Source organism: Diabrotica virgifera, chromosome 3 (assembly GCF_917563875.1).
Source record: "Diabrotica virgifera virgifera chromosome 3, PGI_DIABVI_V3a".
NCBI classification, from domain to species: Eukaryota; Metazoa; Arthropoda; class Insecta; order Coleoptera; family Chrysomelidae; genus Diabrotica; species Diabrotica virgifera.
In genome coordinates this window covers 200,909,903-200,924,975 of record NC_065445.1, presented here as the reverse complement: position 1 = coordinate 200,924,975, position 15,073 = coordinate 200,909,903, and the positions used below count along the sequence as shown (strand labels likewise).

The 15,073-nt window shown below is 33.5% G+C and overlaps 1 protein-coding gene across 1 annotated transcript in view; it reads right to left on the bottom strand.

The window, feature by feature from the left end:
• Window positions 1-15,073, bottom strand: part of LOC126882676 (dynein axonemal intermediate chain 3) — a 302,917-nt gene that overhangs the window by 22,781 nt on the left and 265,063 nt on the right. The window contains exons 14-15 of the mRNA XM_050647651.1: window positions 6,699-6,870; window positions 1,721-1,947 (exon numbers count right to left, since the gene is read on the bottom strand). Of these exons, the coding sequence (XP_050503608.1) occupies window positions 1,721-1,947; window positions 6,699-6,870 (399 nt within the window). The remainder of the gene's footprint in view (window positions 1-1,720; window positions 1,948-6,698; window positions 6,871-15,073) is intronic.

Genomic DNA, 15,073 nt, shown 5'->3' with positions numbered 1-15,073 from the left:
AAGCTCTATAGAACAAAAGTTACTTAAAATTAGTCAGTTTACCCATTTCCGGACTTATTCTGGACATATATTTTTTTACCCCCAAGAGGGGGTGAAAGTCACCCCCAGGGCAAAAGGACACATCGGCACAATATCACTTTTTTTCTTTGACATGTAAGCTATACCTATGCCAAATTTCATGTCAATCGAAGCGGTTCTTTAAAATTTAGAGCAAAAACCGTGAAAGAATGGACTATAATAATTTAATATAATTATAGTATAATACTTATTAAATATCATCTTATGAATGACAGTTAACGGCATCCTACGTTTGCTGTGATTGGTCGTTATCTTCGCGCATTCAAATTTTGTTTCAGGATTGGATTGTAAAATTAAAACCGTCAAAATTCGAGAGTGTGCTAACTGATCCTTTAGCTCCTTTTCTACCGTTTTAAAATTAAAATTGTGTTTACTTACTTTTTTCTAATTGCATCAATCCATTTTTGTCGTTAAATCACCTTATGCTTAGCGACAGGAAAGTTGTAGAATACACAGTTACTATTGTAACCAGTATTTCGACACTCATCTTTAATACAACAACTTTCGTGAGACATTTAAAAGCTATAATATGCAACTCTTAATGCAGAACGTCAAAAAGCAAATTTCCAGTAAAGGTTTACAAACTTGTCCCTACTGGCGCTCGCGAATTTTTCATTATCCCCTCTACCTACGAGCTCACAGCGTATACGCTATGAGCGAGCTCACAGCGTATACGCTATGAGCGAGCTCACAGCGTATACGCTATGAGCTCGTAGGTAGAGGAGATAATTAAAAATTCGCGAGCGCCAGTAGTGACAAGTCTGTAAGCTTTTACTGGAAATTTGACATAAATGTCAAAGTGATTAATTTAAAACATTGAAATTAAAAACATTAATAGGACATAATATTAGTTGGTCAAAGCTGTGGTGTATATTTTTACCTTAAATATACTTACGTTTTAAATACTGAATTTAAGTTTTTTTAATATTTCGTAATATGTAATTATAAATTAATATTAGCGCCATCTACACGATAATTGTGAAAGTATCCGCAGTAAGAAATTAATATTTCATTAATAGAACGTTAAAATGATTAGCAAAATCTTTAAAAAATCGATTACAATTTAAATACTTTTTTGCGTTGTAAATATTAAGCGACAACAATTAAATAATAAATTTAAAAATTACCGGTGAAAGTTGCATTAGTAATCCGCTAGGAGCGACACCAGCGAAACTCAGAGCATATAGGGCTTTTCATCGATTCTCATTTGTTTCGAGCTTCTGTCATGTGTCACATAATATTAATATATCTACGTCATACGTCTTTGGTTTGTATCATTGATGTATACCGTGTATACCAATAACGTACGACGTAGATATATTAATATTATGTGACACATGACAGAAGCTCGAAACAAATGACTGTGAATGAAAAGCCCTCTTCTTTCATTTTCCGACTGTATGTATTATATTTGATTTAAAATGACTTCAAGAATCTTTTGTAATTTGGCAACAATGTCAACTTAAATCTCTGACGTAGATAATGACGTGCAACGGTAATTATATGGGACCGACTGTAGATCGTAAGTGTAAGAACATCATAGGAGCCACACAAGTTGGCTTCAGAAACGGTTTTGGAACACGAGAAGGTTTATTTAGTATTTAAGTTCGCCTTCAGATGTATATGGTCAATAAACACTTACGGGCAATAACTTGTTTCCAATAAAATCTGTAATCGTACGGATTATCATATACGAATCTTTCAGCATCAAACCCTAGTTCGTTGAACTCGTTATACTGATCTTCTAGATCTTCTATAGCGAGATCAAGGCTTGAGTAGGGATCAGAGGGTGGTACAGGCTTTTCTTTAACTATATCAGGAAATAAAGAAGCTACCGTATCCTTGAAAATCATATCTCCTTCTTTCAATCTGAAAATATATAAATGCAAATAATAGAAGACGATACAAGATATAAAGAAACTAGTGTTTTAAGTACCCATAGACATATTCGGTGTTGGAAAGTTGGTCGAGAACACTTCGTCGACGGAAAATTAGTCGACAACATTTGGTCGACAAACAGTTGGTCGAATGCACAATTCATCGAATGTACAATTCGTCGACGAACATTTGATCGAATGGATTTTTCGTCGACAAAGGCCCAAAGGGAATAATGGTGACAAATGAAGGATTATTAATTTTTATTTTTTTAACATTTTGTTTAAATTAAAATGTTGATAAGTATCAATTTAAAAGTACATACAGGGTTGCGAGAAAGTCTGACAACACGGTAATTTCTCGGAAACCGGTAGAACTATTTTTATGGATTTTTGTGGGTGAGGGTCTTTTAATACGGCCGATATTATAGTGGTAATTACATTATTGTCAAATCTTCCGTTTTTCTGGAAATCCAATGAACTTTCTTATTTCAAATAAAAAACCCTATATATTTTTTGCGTTTTGGAATTCCTAAGGGATACTGATACTGAATACATTTATTAAAATAATTGTTTTAAACAATTTATAAAAATCAATTTTTTCGGCCCAGGTAGACATTATTTTAGGTTTAGTGGATCATTGTGAACAAAAAAGGTCTTTCGTAATATTTCTCTAAAGTTAATCGTTTCCGAGTTATAAACAATTTAAAACTGAAAAAAATCGGAAAATGACGATTTTCTAGGTTCAAAAACACAAGTAAAAATATTATTTTTGAAACTACGAAGTGCCTAAATTCAAGTTTAAGCCTTATCTTATCACTTACCGATAGGCAATTTGGTCTTGTTTCATTTTAAAATATTATTTTTTAGTTGTTATCGCCCATTCTCTCATATGCGCTTCATTAATAATTAAAAAACAATATTTTAGAATAAAACGTGCCAAAAACTCTTATAGGTTTCTGATAGAAGGTTTGATCTTGAATTTAAGTAGTTTGTAATTTCATTTTTTTTAATTGTATTTTTTTACTTGTGTTTTGGAACCTTGAAATTCGTCGTTTTTCGTTTTTTTTTCAGTTTTAAATTGTTTATAACCCGAAAACGATTAATTTTAGAGAAAAATTACAAATAACCTTTTTTGTTCCCAATGATCTAAAGAACCTAAAATAATATCTACCCGGGCAGAAAAAATAGATTTTTATAAATTGTTTTAATTTTTTTTTAAATAAATGTAGCAATAACTCCGAAATTATGGCATTTAGGTATATGGAATATCACATGAAAAATAATCAATATCTCTTAAGGATTCCAAAACTTAAAAAAATACAAAAAAAAAATTCCATTTGAAATATGAAAGTTCAGTAGATTTCCAGAAAAACGAACAATTTGACAACAATGTCACTATGATATCCGCCGCATTAAAAGACCCTTACACACCAAAATCTATAAAAATCGTTCTAGCGGTTTCTGAGAAAATAGCGTGTTGCCAGACTTTTTCGCAACCCTGTATAAACTCATATATTACATGGTATTCACACCCTTCCTTATCTGTGTTTACAATCCAAATCATTAAGCCAAATAAAGAGGTAAGGCAATAAACCCACTATAGCTATAGACATGATACTATAAATAACAAAATAATATATTGCACATCCGGAAGTCGTGACGTAACTGGAGACTGGCAAGTTCGTAATGGTTCGTAATCATTCGTAATGTCCGATTACTTTGAATTGTTCGCGGTTGTATTTTATATTTTATCTTTGACAATTATTTTGACTGGAATCTCGACACTAAATTTTTTCGAATACATTGAAGTTTAATTTTATTTTGCTAACTGAATAATTTCATCACATAATGCATACAAATCCCATTTAACTTTAACAAGAATTCAAATTTAACTTCCGGTCTCCAGTTACGTCATCAATGCGCGAACTCGGACGTATTTGCGCTACGGGAAAATACTATCTCTTTATTTATAGTATCATGGCTATAGACATGCTTAACTACAAAATTTTAAAAGATAAGACTCTTTAGGTAATTACAACGCAACAAGTACCTGCATTTTAAGACCCAGGTAGATTATTGGGGGTGACACAATAAATGGCTTTGCCAATGACTACATTCAAGTGAGGTGGTATGAATCACCTGTAATTATATTTTAATGGCTTTGTAATTTAACTTCATCGGGGTACGAAAGAAGTTTTAAGTTTCATTTCGAAATGGTTTAAGCGACACAGTTCACAACATTAAATGGCTGCTACATTTGTTCTCAGTACAAAGGGAAAGAAACATTTTTGATTAGTGTTTATTTGTATGAAAAAGACAAAGGGGATGAAAAAGTGTTTTGGAGATGTGAATATTACCTTAAAACAAACTGCCGTGCTCGAGCTACAACAGTTGTAGAAGTTATTGTTAAAGAAACTGGATGTCATAACCATGTTGCTGATGCTAGAGAAGTTAAGAAAGCAGATGTTTACAATAAGATCCACGAAAACGCGATAAATTCACAAGACGCTCCACATCGTATTATCAGTAGTGCGTCCATTGGACTTAAGCCTGGGTTTCCTCGAAAGCGGCACCGACAAACAGCGACCGTAGCACTGCGATGAATTACGTCAGATTACGGTGAAAAATTCAAGGTTCGTCACTGGGGGAATGGAATGTGCAAGCTCAGCAAGCGGTGGCTTCCAACGCATCTTTGGAAACCAACGCTATTATTTTGCATGGTACAGTTTTTTATGATGTCATTCATCGCAGTGTTACGATCGGAGGTTGTCGGCACCGCTTTCGAGGAAACCAGCGCTTTAGCCAGAGTGCTGCTGCATATTTGCCAAGTTTCTAGCTTGAAAAGAACCATAAATAATATTCGCAGAGCAGAAGAAGCCGTCGTCCGTCGTTTGTCACCATTAATCCCCTTATCCTAAAGATAAATAACATTTAGGTACTTTTTTAACTAGCCATGTTTTTCATCAATACAGGGTGTTTTTAAATAAGTATGGCAAACTTTAAGGGGTAATTCTGCACGAAAAATAATTTGACAGTTTGCTTTATAAGTGTATGTTTGCAATGCAAATGCTTCGTTTCCGAAATAGGGGGTGTTAAAATTTTTCTTACAAACTGACGATTTAGTTATTGCTCTAAAACCGGTTGAGATATGCAAATGAAATTTGGTGGGTTTTAAGAGGTAGTTATTACGCATTTGTGACGTACAATTAAGAATTTAATATTCACCTCTGGCGCGCATATGGATAACAAGACCCGTTTGTTTACAATTACCCCTTAAAATTTGCCATACTTATTTAAAAACACCCTGTATTGATGTAAAACATGGCTAGTTGTTAAAATACCCAACTTTACTGTTATCCAACATAAGCGAATGAAAAAACAAAATGTTAAAAAAATATCAGACTGTAGTTGGGTTTTAATTTCAGTATTTTATAAATGCTAGAATATTCCACAGGATGATGCTAACTTTGAGAAAAAAACACAGTTTGATTGGTACACTCATTAGTACCGATAAGTTATCGGGTACCTATACAACGACAATTTAACTTCTAGCAACAATATTATTACAGCGATATTGTTAACGAATAAGGCTATATAATATTAAAAAATCACTTAAATCAGACAACAGGTTTAGGAAATTCGAGACATCAAAAATGACCCATTTTTAAGGAGGTACCTTAATTTCTTGGAGAAGTGTATAATTCTCGGTTTGGTATTTGGTACCAAAATGAGAACTGGCGTTAACATATGGAGGGCCAGGGGAAAGAACGATGAATGTCTGTCTGCAAGCATTTTCGGTAAAATGAGAAACAAAGTTACATATTCATTGTTTTTACCCCTTGCGTCCAATCTTGTGACGTGATTTAAGACGATTATCATATTTATTTCCCCTTGTCCATTCACAAGTTGATAGTACGCTTTTTGAGCTAACAGATTGCACAACAATCTCAAAATGACCAAAAATTGACATTCATCCTTTTTCCCTCTGACCCTTCATATTATGTACATCTGTCACTGAATTGAATTATTTTCAAATCACACATTGTCAATGGCAAATACTCTAAAAAATACGTAAGTTCCTAATAAACTTTGGTTACTTGGAATATAGACACGGATCGCTTAGATCGTAGGTTCAAACCCCACCCGGTGTCAGTTGTTTAGATATTTATTAATTTGGTTGGTCTTTACTATGGCTGTGATATTAAAGCTTAAAATTGACCTACTCTGTTACGTTGTTCTAAGATATGTAATAGGCTAATGGGCAACTGCGAGACTTGCAAGACTCTTGCTGCAAGACCAAGACCAAGACCAAGACCTGGAGCGCAATACCAAGACCAAGACCAGGTGTACTGTCGCAAGACCAAGACCAAGACTCTCTAAGTCTCGTCTTGGTCTTGCATTTGGGCAACACTATGTACATTCGATGAATTGTGCATTCGACCAACTGTTTGTCGACCAAATATTGTCGACTAATTTTCCGTCGACGAAGTGTTCTCGACCAACTTTCCTAGACTCAGACATATTAACGATAGACAAGGCATACTGAGGAAAAAAGCGTAACACGCAGGCAGTCGTTCGGTGGTCTGTCTATCTCTTTTTACACAGCAATCCCGCCCATGTGATAAACAAAGATGGCTAGACCACTCAAAGTGAATATTGTCCATTGATATTGGCGTTACACCTCGATGCACAGAGCGGCCCGTACCTTGCCTGGTCTACCCTTTATTATGTCTATGGTTTTACCTCTGCTTCTGTTTTCTCTTCTTACGCTCATTTTCCTCTTCAAGTTTCTGTAGGGGTTTTCGTCTTTTTTCGAGTTCTTTTGTATCAAGTTGTTTCTTGCTTATTATTGTTGCCTTAATTCGTGCTTCTTCTTGAGCTTGACGTTGAGCCATCACCCATTCTACGTATTTTCCTACAAACAGAAAAGAATTGTGCTAAATGGAAAAATACGGATAAAGTGCTTTTGTAGTTACTATATGATTCTTAAATTTTCTACAGTACTTATTAACTATACAAACAACGTTTTGGATGAAGTGAAGGTAGTTGTTAGAAAAGTGTCTAAATACCTTATTAAAAAGTAAAATTAAAAAATACAGTAAAATTGAATTAAATGAGAACAGAGATGCAATAAAAATGGGACTCTTCCCTTAAAAACAAGTATTTAGACTTTGTACCTAGGTTTTTTCTTAAAGTGATGGAACATACACTCACCGGCAGAGAAAACGGGCACCCCAAAAATGGGTCATTTTTAATGTCTTGTATTTCCTAAACCTGATGTCCGATTTAAGTAATTTTTTTAATATGTTATAGCCTTATTCTTTATCAATATCGCTGTAATAATATAGTTGCTAGACAGGACATTGTCATTGTATACAGGGTGTACGAATCAAACTGTGTTTTTTTCCCAAACTTTGGAACACCCTGTGGAATGTTCTAGCTTTTATAAAATACTGAAATTATAACCAAACTATAGCCTCAGGTTTTCTTAACATTCTGCTTTTTGATTAATTCGCTTATGTTGGATAATAAAAAAGTTAAGCACTTTAACAACTACCCCTGTTTTTCGTTAATACAGGGTGTTTTTAAATAAGTACGGCAAACTTTAAGGGGTAATTCTGCATGATAAAATAATGACAGTTTGCTTTATAAACGTATGCCCGCAAATGCTTCGTTTCCGAGATAGGGGGTGTTGAAATTGTTCTTACAAACTGACGATTTATTTATTTATTTCTCTAAAACGGTTTGTGATATGCAAATGAAATTTGGTAAATTTTAAGAGGTAGTTATTGCCCATTTTTTGGCATACAATTAAGAATTTTATATTCACCATTGGCGTGCATACAGGTATAAATATTTTAGATATATCCCGTATGCACGCCAATGGTGAATATAAAATTCTCAATTGTATGCCAAAAAATGCGCAATAACTAGCTCTTAAAATCTACCAAATTTCATTTGCATATTACAAACCGTTTTAGAGCAATAAATAAATCATCAGTTTGTAAGAACAATTTCAACACCCCCTATCTCAGAAACGAAGTATTTGCGGGCATAAGTTTATAAAGCAAACTGTCATTATTTTATCATGCAGAGTTACCCCTTAAAGCTTGCCGTACTTATTGAAAAACACCCTGTATTGACGAAAAACAGGGGTAGTTGTTAAAGTGCCTAACTTTTTTATTATCCAACATAAGCGAATGAATAAAAAAACAGAATGTTAAGAAAATCTGTGGCTATAGTTGGGTTTTAATTTTAGTATTTTAAAAAAGCTAGAACATTCCACAGGGTGTTCCAAAGTTTGAGAAAAAAACACAGTTTGATTCGTACACCCTGTATACAATGACAATGTACCTGTCTAGCAACAATATTATTACAGCGATATTGATAAAGAATAAGGCTATAACATATTAAAAAATTACTTAAATCGGACATCAGGTTTAGGAAATACAAGACATTAAAAATAACCCATTTTTTGGGGTGCCCGTTTTCTCTGCCGGTGAGTGTAGAACCGGAAGTAGATATTTGAACTTTTTGTGTAATTTTGCGTCGATTGATATACAACTTCACTAATTTTAAGTCATTTTTACTAAAATTTGGTTATAATTTTTTAAACGAAAATTATTTCAAAACTGGGACTAAAGAGTCAAGCTCGACTTTTCAACACTCTTTGATTGTTATGTCACATGTAAGTACTACCTATTTCTGCGACTAAATTCTATAAAAACCAAAAGTATACATTTGTTCTTATCTTGCTCAGACACGTCGAATAATATATCGCTTATACTATTTTGGTTACTTTAAATCAGTACTTCCGGTTAGAACTCTAAAACCGGCAGTTCTATGTCAAATTTCTCATATTTCATACTATCCTTGAATTATTCGACACCTCATATATCTACCTGTATTAATAACGGACAAATTATATTCACGAACACACGGACAGACGGACAGGCAGTAATGAAACCAGAAGTATATATTTGTTCTCGCCGTGCTAAGGGCCGTCGAATAATATATCGCTTGTACTATTAAGATGACTATAAAACATGACCTCCGGTTGCATTTCTAAAAGTCCTACATCAAATTTCTCACCTTTAGTACCATCCTTGGATTATAAGCTTTCATTCGACACCTTATTTGTCATTATAGCTGGTATAGTTACAGATGAGTTGTTATATTTGCGGGCGGACGGACAGACAGTCATGAAACCGAAAATATATATTTGATCTCGTCTTGCGATGGCGCGTCGAATAATATATCACTTGTACTATTCTGTTGACTGTAAAACGGTACTTCCGGTCATATTTCTAAATCCTAGGTCAAATTTCTTAATATGAGAATATTTCTTAAGGTGAGACCTTAAGTACCTTAAAAGGTACTTAAGGTCTCACCTTAAGCACCATCCTTGGATTATAGGCTTTCATTCGACTCATTATAGGCTTATTTATAATTCTACCTGGTATAGTGACGGAGGAGTTATATTCGCGGACGGACGCACAGACGGACAGAGACAGTTAAGAAACCGGAAGTATATATTTACTTGCTCTATTGTCTTGCGAAGGTGTGTCGAATAATATATATTATCACCTTTAGTACCATCCTGGGATTATAAGCTTTCATCAGACACCTTAATTTTTGTAATTCTACCTGGTATAGTGACGGAGGAGTTATATTCGCGGACGGACGCACAGACGGACAGACACAGTTATGAAACCGGAAGTATATATTTATTTGTTCTTGTCTTGCGAAGGTGTGTCGAATAATATATCATTTTTACTATCCCGGTGACTTTAAAACAGTACATCCGGTTACATTTCTAAAACCGGAAGACCTAGGTCAAATTTCTCATCTTTAGTACCATCCTTATAGTACAGGATCCGAATATAGGTCGATCTGTACCCATCTGCTTGCCGGATAAAACGCTTTTTTATTTAATTTCATGCATAGACAAATATTTCTAGCATGTGTTGCCTATCAAAATCGTGACATAGCTACCCTTAAGGGGGGCCGTAGGGGTTGAAATCAACATTTCAAGCACATTTTTTTTTTGAAAGTATGGTAGAATTATTTTATTTTTAAATTAAATAAGCATATTCAGTACAATTCATAGATTATACAAGAAAAAATTTAAGGAAAAATATTGGAAAATATACCAACGCTTTCAAATTTTTAAAGACACTTCAAAAAACAATGATTTATGCGGTGGACATCAGAACTCATCGTTCGATCATGGTAAACAAAAAATTCAAAAATATTTTATTACCTTTCTCGAGGTAACGCTGTTGAGTTTATCGAATTTTGACTTTTTGATATCAGTCAGAAGTCAAAACAACGATTTTTTTTTGCAAAAAAGGGTGAAAATCAATATATTTACTATTGTTAAACAAAAAATAAGCATACAACTAAAAATATCTGACAGTGTTACCTCAAGGAATGTCTAAAGAAAATATATACAAAATTCCAGGTGGGTTGGTCAAGTAGTTTTTGAGTTACAATGTCTACAGGCTTTGAAAAAAGCAGTTTTGAGAAAAATGCGTTTAAAGAATTGTCAACTTTTATTTTCAATTCTTTTTCTTCTGTTAAATCATAAAGTGATGCACACCGGAACATGTTTTTGAATCGCGGGGTAATTTACAAAAGAAAATGAGAACAGCTGTTGACCGTTTCTCACTACGCTCAAGCGTGCTGGCGCGCACTTGCTGCAAAGCGAGTCGAAGATAGGGAGATAGTATGGAACATCCTTATCTTCGATTCGCTTTGCAGCAGGTTCGCACTAGCACGCTTGAACGTAGTGAACAACGGTCAACAGCTGTTCTCATTTTCTTTTGAAAATTGCTCCGCGATTCAAAAAGATATTCTGGTGTGCATCATTTAACGATTTGACAAACAAAAAAAAATTGAAACTACTTGACCGACACACCTGGAATTTTGTATATATTTGTAATTCTTACATATTGAAATTTCTCTAGGAAGGGGTGGAAAATATTTCACCCCATAAATTAATACAAACAAAAAACGTTAAATTTACATAAATACCTTTTAATTAAAAGGATAAAAATGTCAATATGTAGGTAAGGTAACTGCGGTATGGTAAGGGTAAAGTACCTTGTACTTGTACTGTACCTATCGTACTTGCTAAGCACGTCGCACGTCCCTTTCGTTATTATTGGGTCTATTGAATAAAAAGAAGTATGTATTAGGTTTTACTTCTTCGTATTTAAGAATTTACTTAATAGTAATTAAATAAGACATTAAAGAAATGACTTTATTCAGTTACTATTAAGTAAATACTTAAATACTTGTAAGTAAAGGGGTACCCCCCTCCTGGCGACAGGACTAATATTAAGAATTTTTATAATTTATTTTTTTATAACCAAGCTAACTTATATCTAAAACATATAGAATTGGTTAAAAATGAGTAATTTCAAAACTCATTTATTTAGGAAAAGATCCATAATTAACAATAAAGAAGTGATCTTCACAAGAGAAAAGCTGCTTGGTTTTTATTAATACCTCCTTTTACATTTCTTTTTACGTTTTAAGTTAGCTGGAAGTGTAATAAAAATCTTGTCAGAATTGTTTTTAGAGGTATTTACACACCAAGGAACAAAACACCACTTATTTGGTTTCATTTTTACTAATTAAATACGTAAAGAACTGCACACATTCAAATACACTTCGTAAAAAAGTATACAACACTAGTGGTCGATCAAAGACGATACAACTGCTGACGTCACACACCCTAGCCTCGCTGCAAGGTACCGTTTTTCTAGCCTCCTAGAAAATCAACATTAAGAACTCATTTATCTTAAAAAATATACATTTTTAAACAGTTTTATGATTGCTACGTTTTTATATACCTTATAATCTAGTGAATTTAATTATATTTAAAAATTAGTGAACATCCCTATTCGCATAGATTATTCGAGAAATTCAAGGGAAAATATTGAGAAATAAGCCAAGGGTGGCAAATTTTTGAAGACACCTCAAAATATAATGAATTTTGAGGTGGACATCAGAACTCATCATTGGATCATGGTAAAGATAAAATTCAAACAGATTTTATTACATAGCTTATGAGTTTTTCGAGGTAACGCTGTCGAGTTTTTTAGTTTTATCGACTTTTATCTTTTTGATATCACTCAGAAGTCAAAACAAGGATTTTGTAAAAAAGGGTAAAAATCAACATATTTATTATTGTTAAACAAAAAATGAGCATAAAACCGTTGATTGAGGTATTGGAGCTCATATCAATATTTCAATCAACGATAAAACACAAAAAATCTCGACAGCGTTATCTCAGGGAATGTCTAAAGACACGGGAGAATGGCCAATTATGGACAATTAAAATGGACAAATGGACAATTACGAGAATGGCCTAGCGCTACCAAAGTAAACATCTGGACCAAATCTCGAAGATGACATTTTTGACATGAGTGGTTAAGATCTATATTCACCATAAGTGTCGCCATCTTCTCGCAATTATCTGCGCAAGGATTTTATTTATTGGAATGGTATACTAGGCTAAGAGACATTCTTGAAAGAAAAGACATAGATAATAAAGATCTGCGAATAATTCTCAACTTATATTGGAATCAGAAAGCTAACATCAAAATAGAAAACAAGATATCGAAAGCAATAGAAATACGTAGAGGAGTAAGACAGGGATGCATTTTGTCACCACTGCTATTTAATTTATATAGTGAAAGCATCTGTCAGGAAGCCCTTTTGCAAGCAAATAAAGGAATCGTAATCAATGGAGAGGTTGTAAATAATATTCGATACGCAGACGACACTGTACTAGTTACAAGAACAGTAGAAAAATTACAACGATTACTTACAAACATAAATATTGCTTGCAACAATTATGGCATAAACATTAATATCAAAAAAAACCAAGTATATGGTCTTCAGTAAAATCATGACACAACCAGCACATATTAGTATAAACGGCATTCAAATTGAAAAAGTATCAAGTTATAAATACTTGGGAACTTTAATAAACGAAACTGGAGACCAAAACAATGAAATAAATAGACGTATCGAAATTGCCAGGGCCACCTTCATAAAGATGAGAAAATTCTTCTGCAACAGAGATATAAGCATCCCTCTACGATTAAGAATGCTAAGAGGCTACGTATTTAACACGCTATTATACGGTGTAGAGGCCTGGACTCTCAAACAGAACAACATAAAAAATATTGAAAGTTTCGAGATGTGGTGCTACCGTCGAATGCTGAAGATAAGTTGGGTTGAAAGAATCACAAATCTTGAAGTAATACGAAGGATAGGAAGAGACCCAGAAATTTTGTTAACGATAAAACGAAGAAAACTCGAGTATTTGGGTCACCTGATGAGAGGTCATAAATACGCATTACTTCAAAATATAATGCAAGGAAAAATAGAAGAAAAACGGAATCCAGGCCGTAGAAGAATGTCGTGGATGCGGAATTTGAGAGAGTGGTTTGGCTGCACCACTAATGAACTTTTTAGGTCAGCTGTAAACAAAGTCAGGGTAGCCTTAATGATTTCCAATCTCCGATAGGAATGGCACAAGAAGAAGAAGATACTACTTTGTAGTAGTTCAATATTTCGTCGATAGGTGGCACTAGCGTTTACGATAAAATGTTGTTAATCGCCATATTTGAGGTGATTTTCTTTGAATATACTTTTACTGCTATTTTTTATAAACTGGACGGTGTTGTTCACCATTAGCACGAAAACTTAATATTTCAGAAAACCATGTTCAATTTTTTTTCATAAATCGAGGACACCACTTGTTTAGCACCTGATTTTTTCCTGCTATAACATTTTAAATTTTGGTCCTAAGACCGCTTACATTGTAATAGCTGGTAGTTAGTCCTGTCGCCAGGGGGTGTACAACGGCATCCTTTATTCAGATGGACTTACCTAAGTTTTTTTTTATGTATTTTGACCCGTAGAACACGAATATTTTGGGTAACAGTTGATCCGGATGTCGATAAGTTTGTTATAAACAAAGAACTTAAAGAATTACATAACAGCGATTTTTTGCAAAACAAAACATTTTTTTGTATTTTTTGGGTGAGTCTCAGCAAAAAATGGTCTTACAAGTTTTTTCGTAGGATGCATAGTATTCGAGATAAACGCGGTTGAACTTTCAAAAAATCTAAAAAGTGCAATTTTTGAACCCGAATAACTTTTGATTTAAAAAAAAATAGCAATTCTGCTTACTGCATTTGAAAGTTCAAGTAAAATTCTATCGGTTTTGATTATTTGCATTGCTAAAAATTAAGTTTTAATTTGTTAAACAAAGCCATAAACACATAGTGTTTCCCGTGCCCAATGCATGTGTTTTAATGTACGTAATCTACGTAGAAATTGTCTGCGCGCCTACTTGTTCGATTTCAAATGAGAAATGCATTGAAAACATCATTCAATCACTATGTGTTTATAGCTATGTTTAACAATAAAAAAATTAATTTTTAGCAATGAAAGTAATCAAAACCGATAGAATTTGGCTTGAACTTTCAAATGCGGTAAGCAGAATTGCTATTTTATTTTTCAATCAAAAGTTATTCGGGTTCAAAAATTGCAATTTTTAGATTTTTTGATAGTTCAACCGCGTTTATGTCTAAAACTTATTAGTCTAGAAAGCCACTGCGCATCCGCTGGGAAAAATATTCTAATTCGGATTTTTTGCACAATCTTACTCAAAAAGGACCCCTTTTAACAAATTTGCATGTTGCCAGGACCAAAAGTTGGTCAAAAATTTTTTAAACGTTTTTTTTTTGTTTTTTTCCTAAAATTATTTTTTTTTGCATGGAACAAAATTTTTTTAGGTTTATTGGATCATTCCAAACAGAAAAGGTCTTTAGTGACTTTTCTCTAAAGTTGATAGTTTTTGACATATAAGCGATTAAAAATTGAAAAATTGCGAAATCGGCCATTTTTAACCCTCAAAAAATATGTGAAAAACTGAAAATTTGAATGTTGCCAAGGTAAGTAGATATTCTTTAAACATCGATTGATGAAATTCCGAAGAGTTTTTTGCAATATAGTATTCAAAACTCCTTTGATTTTTAATTGCTAATCAAGCGTGCGCGACACTATTTTCCACCGTTGCATGTGTATGCAGT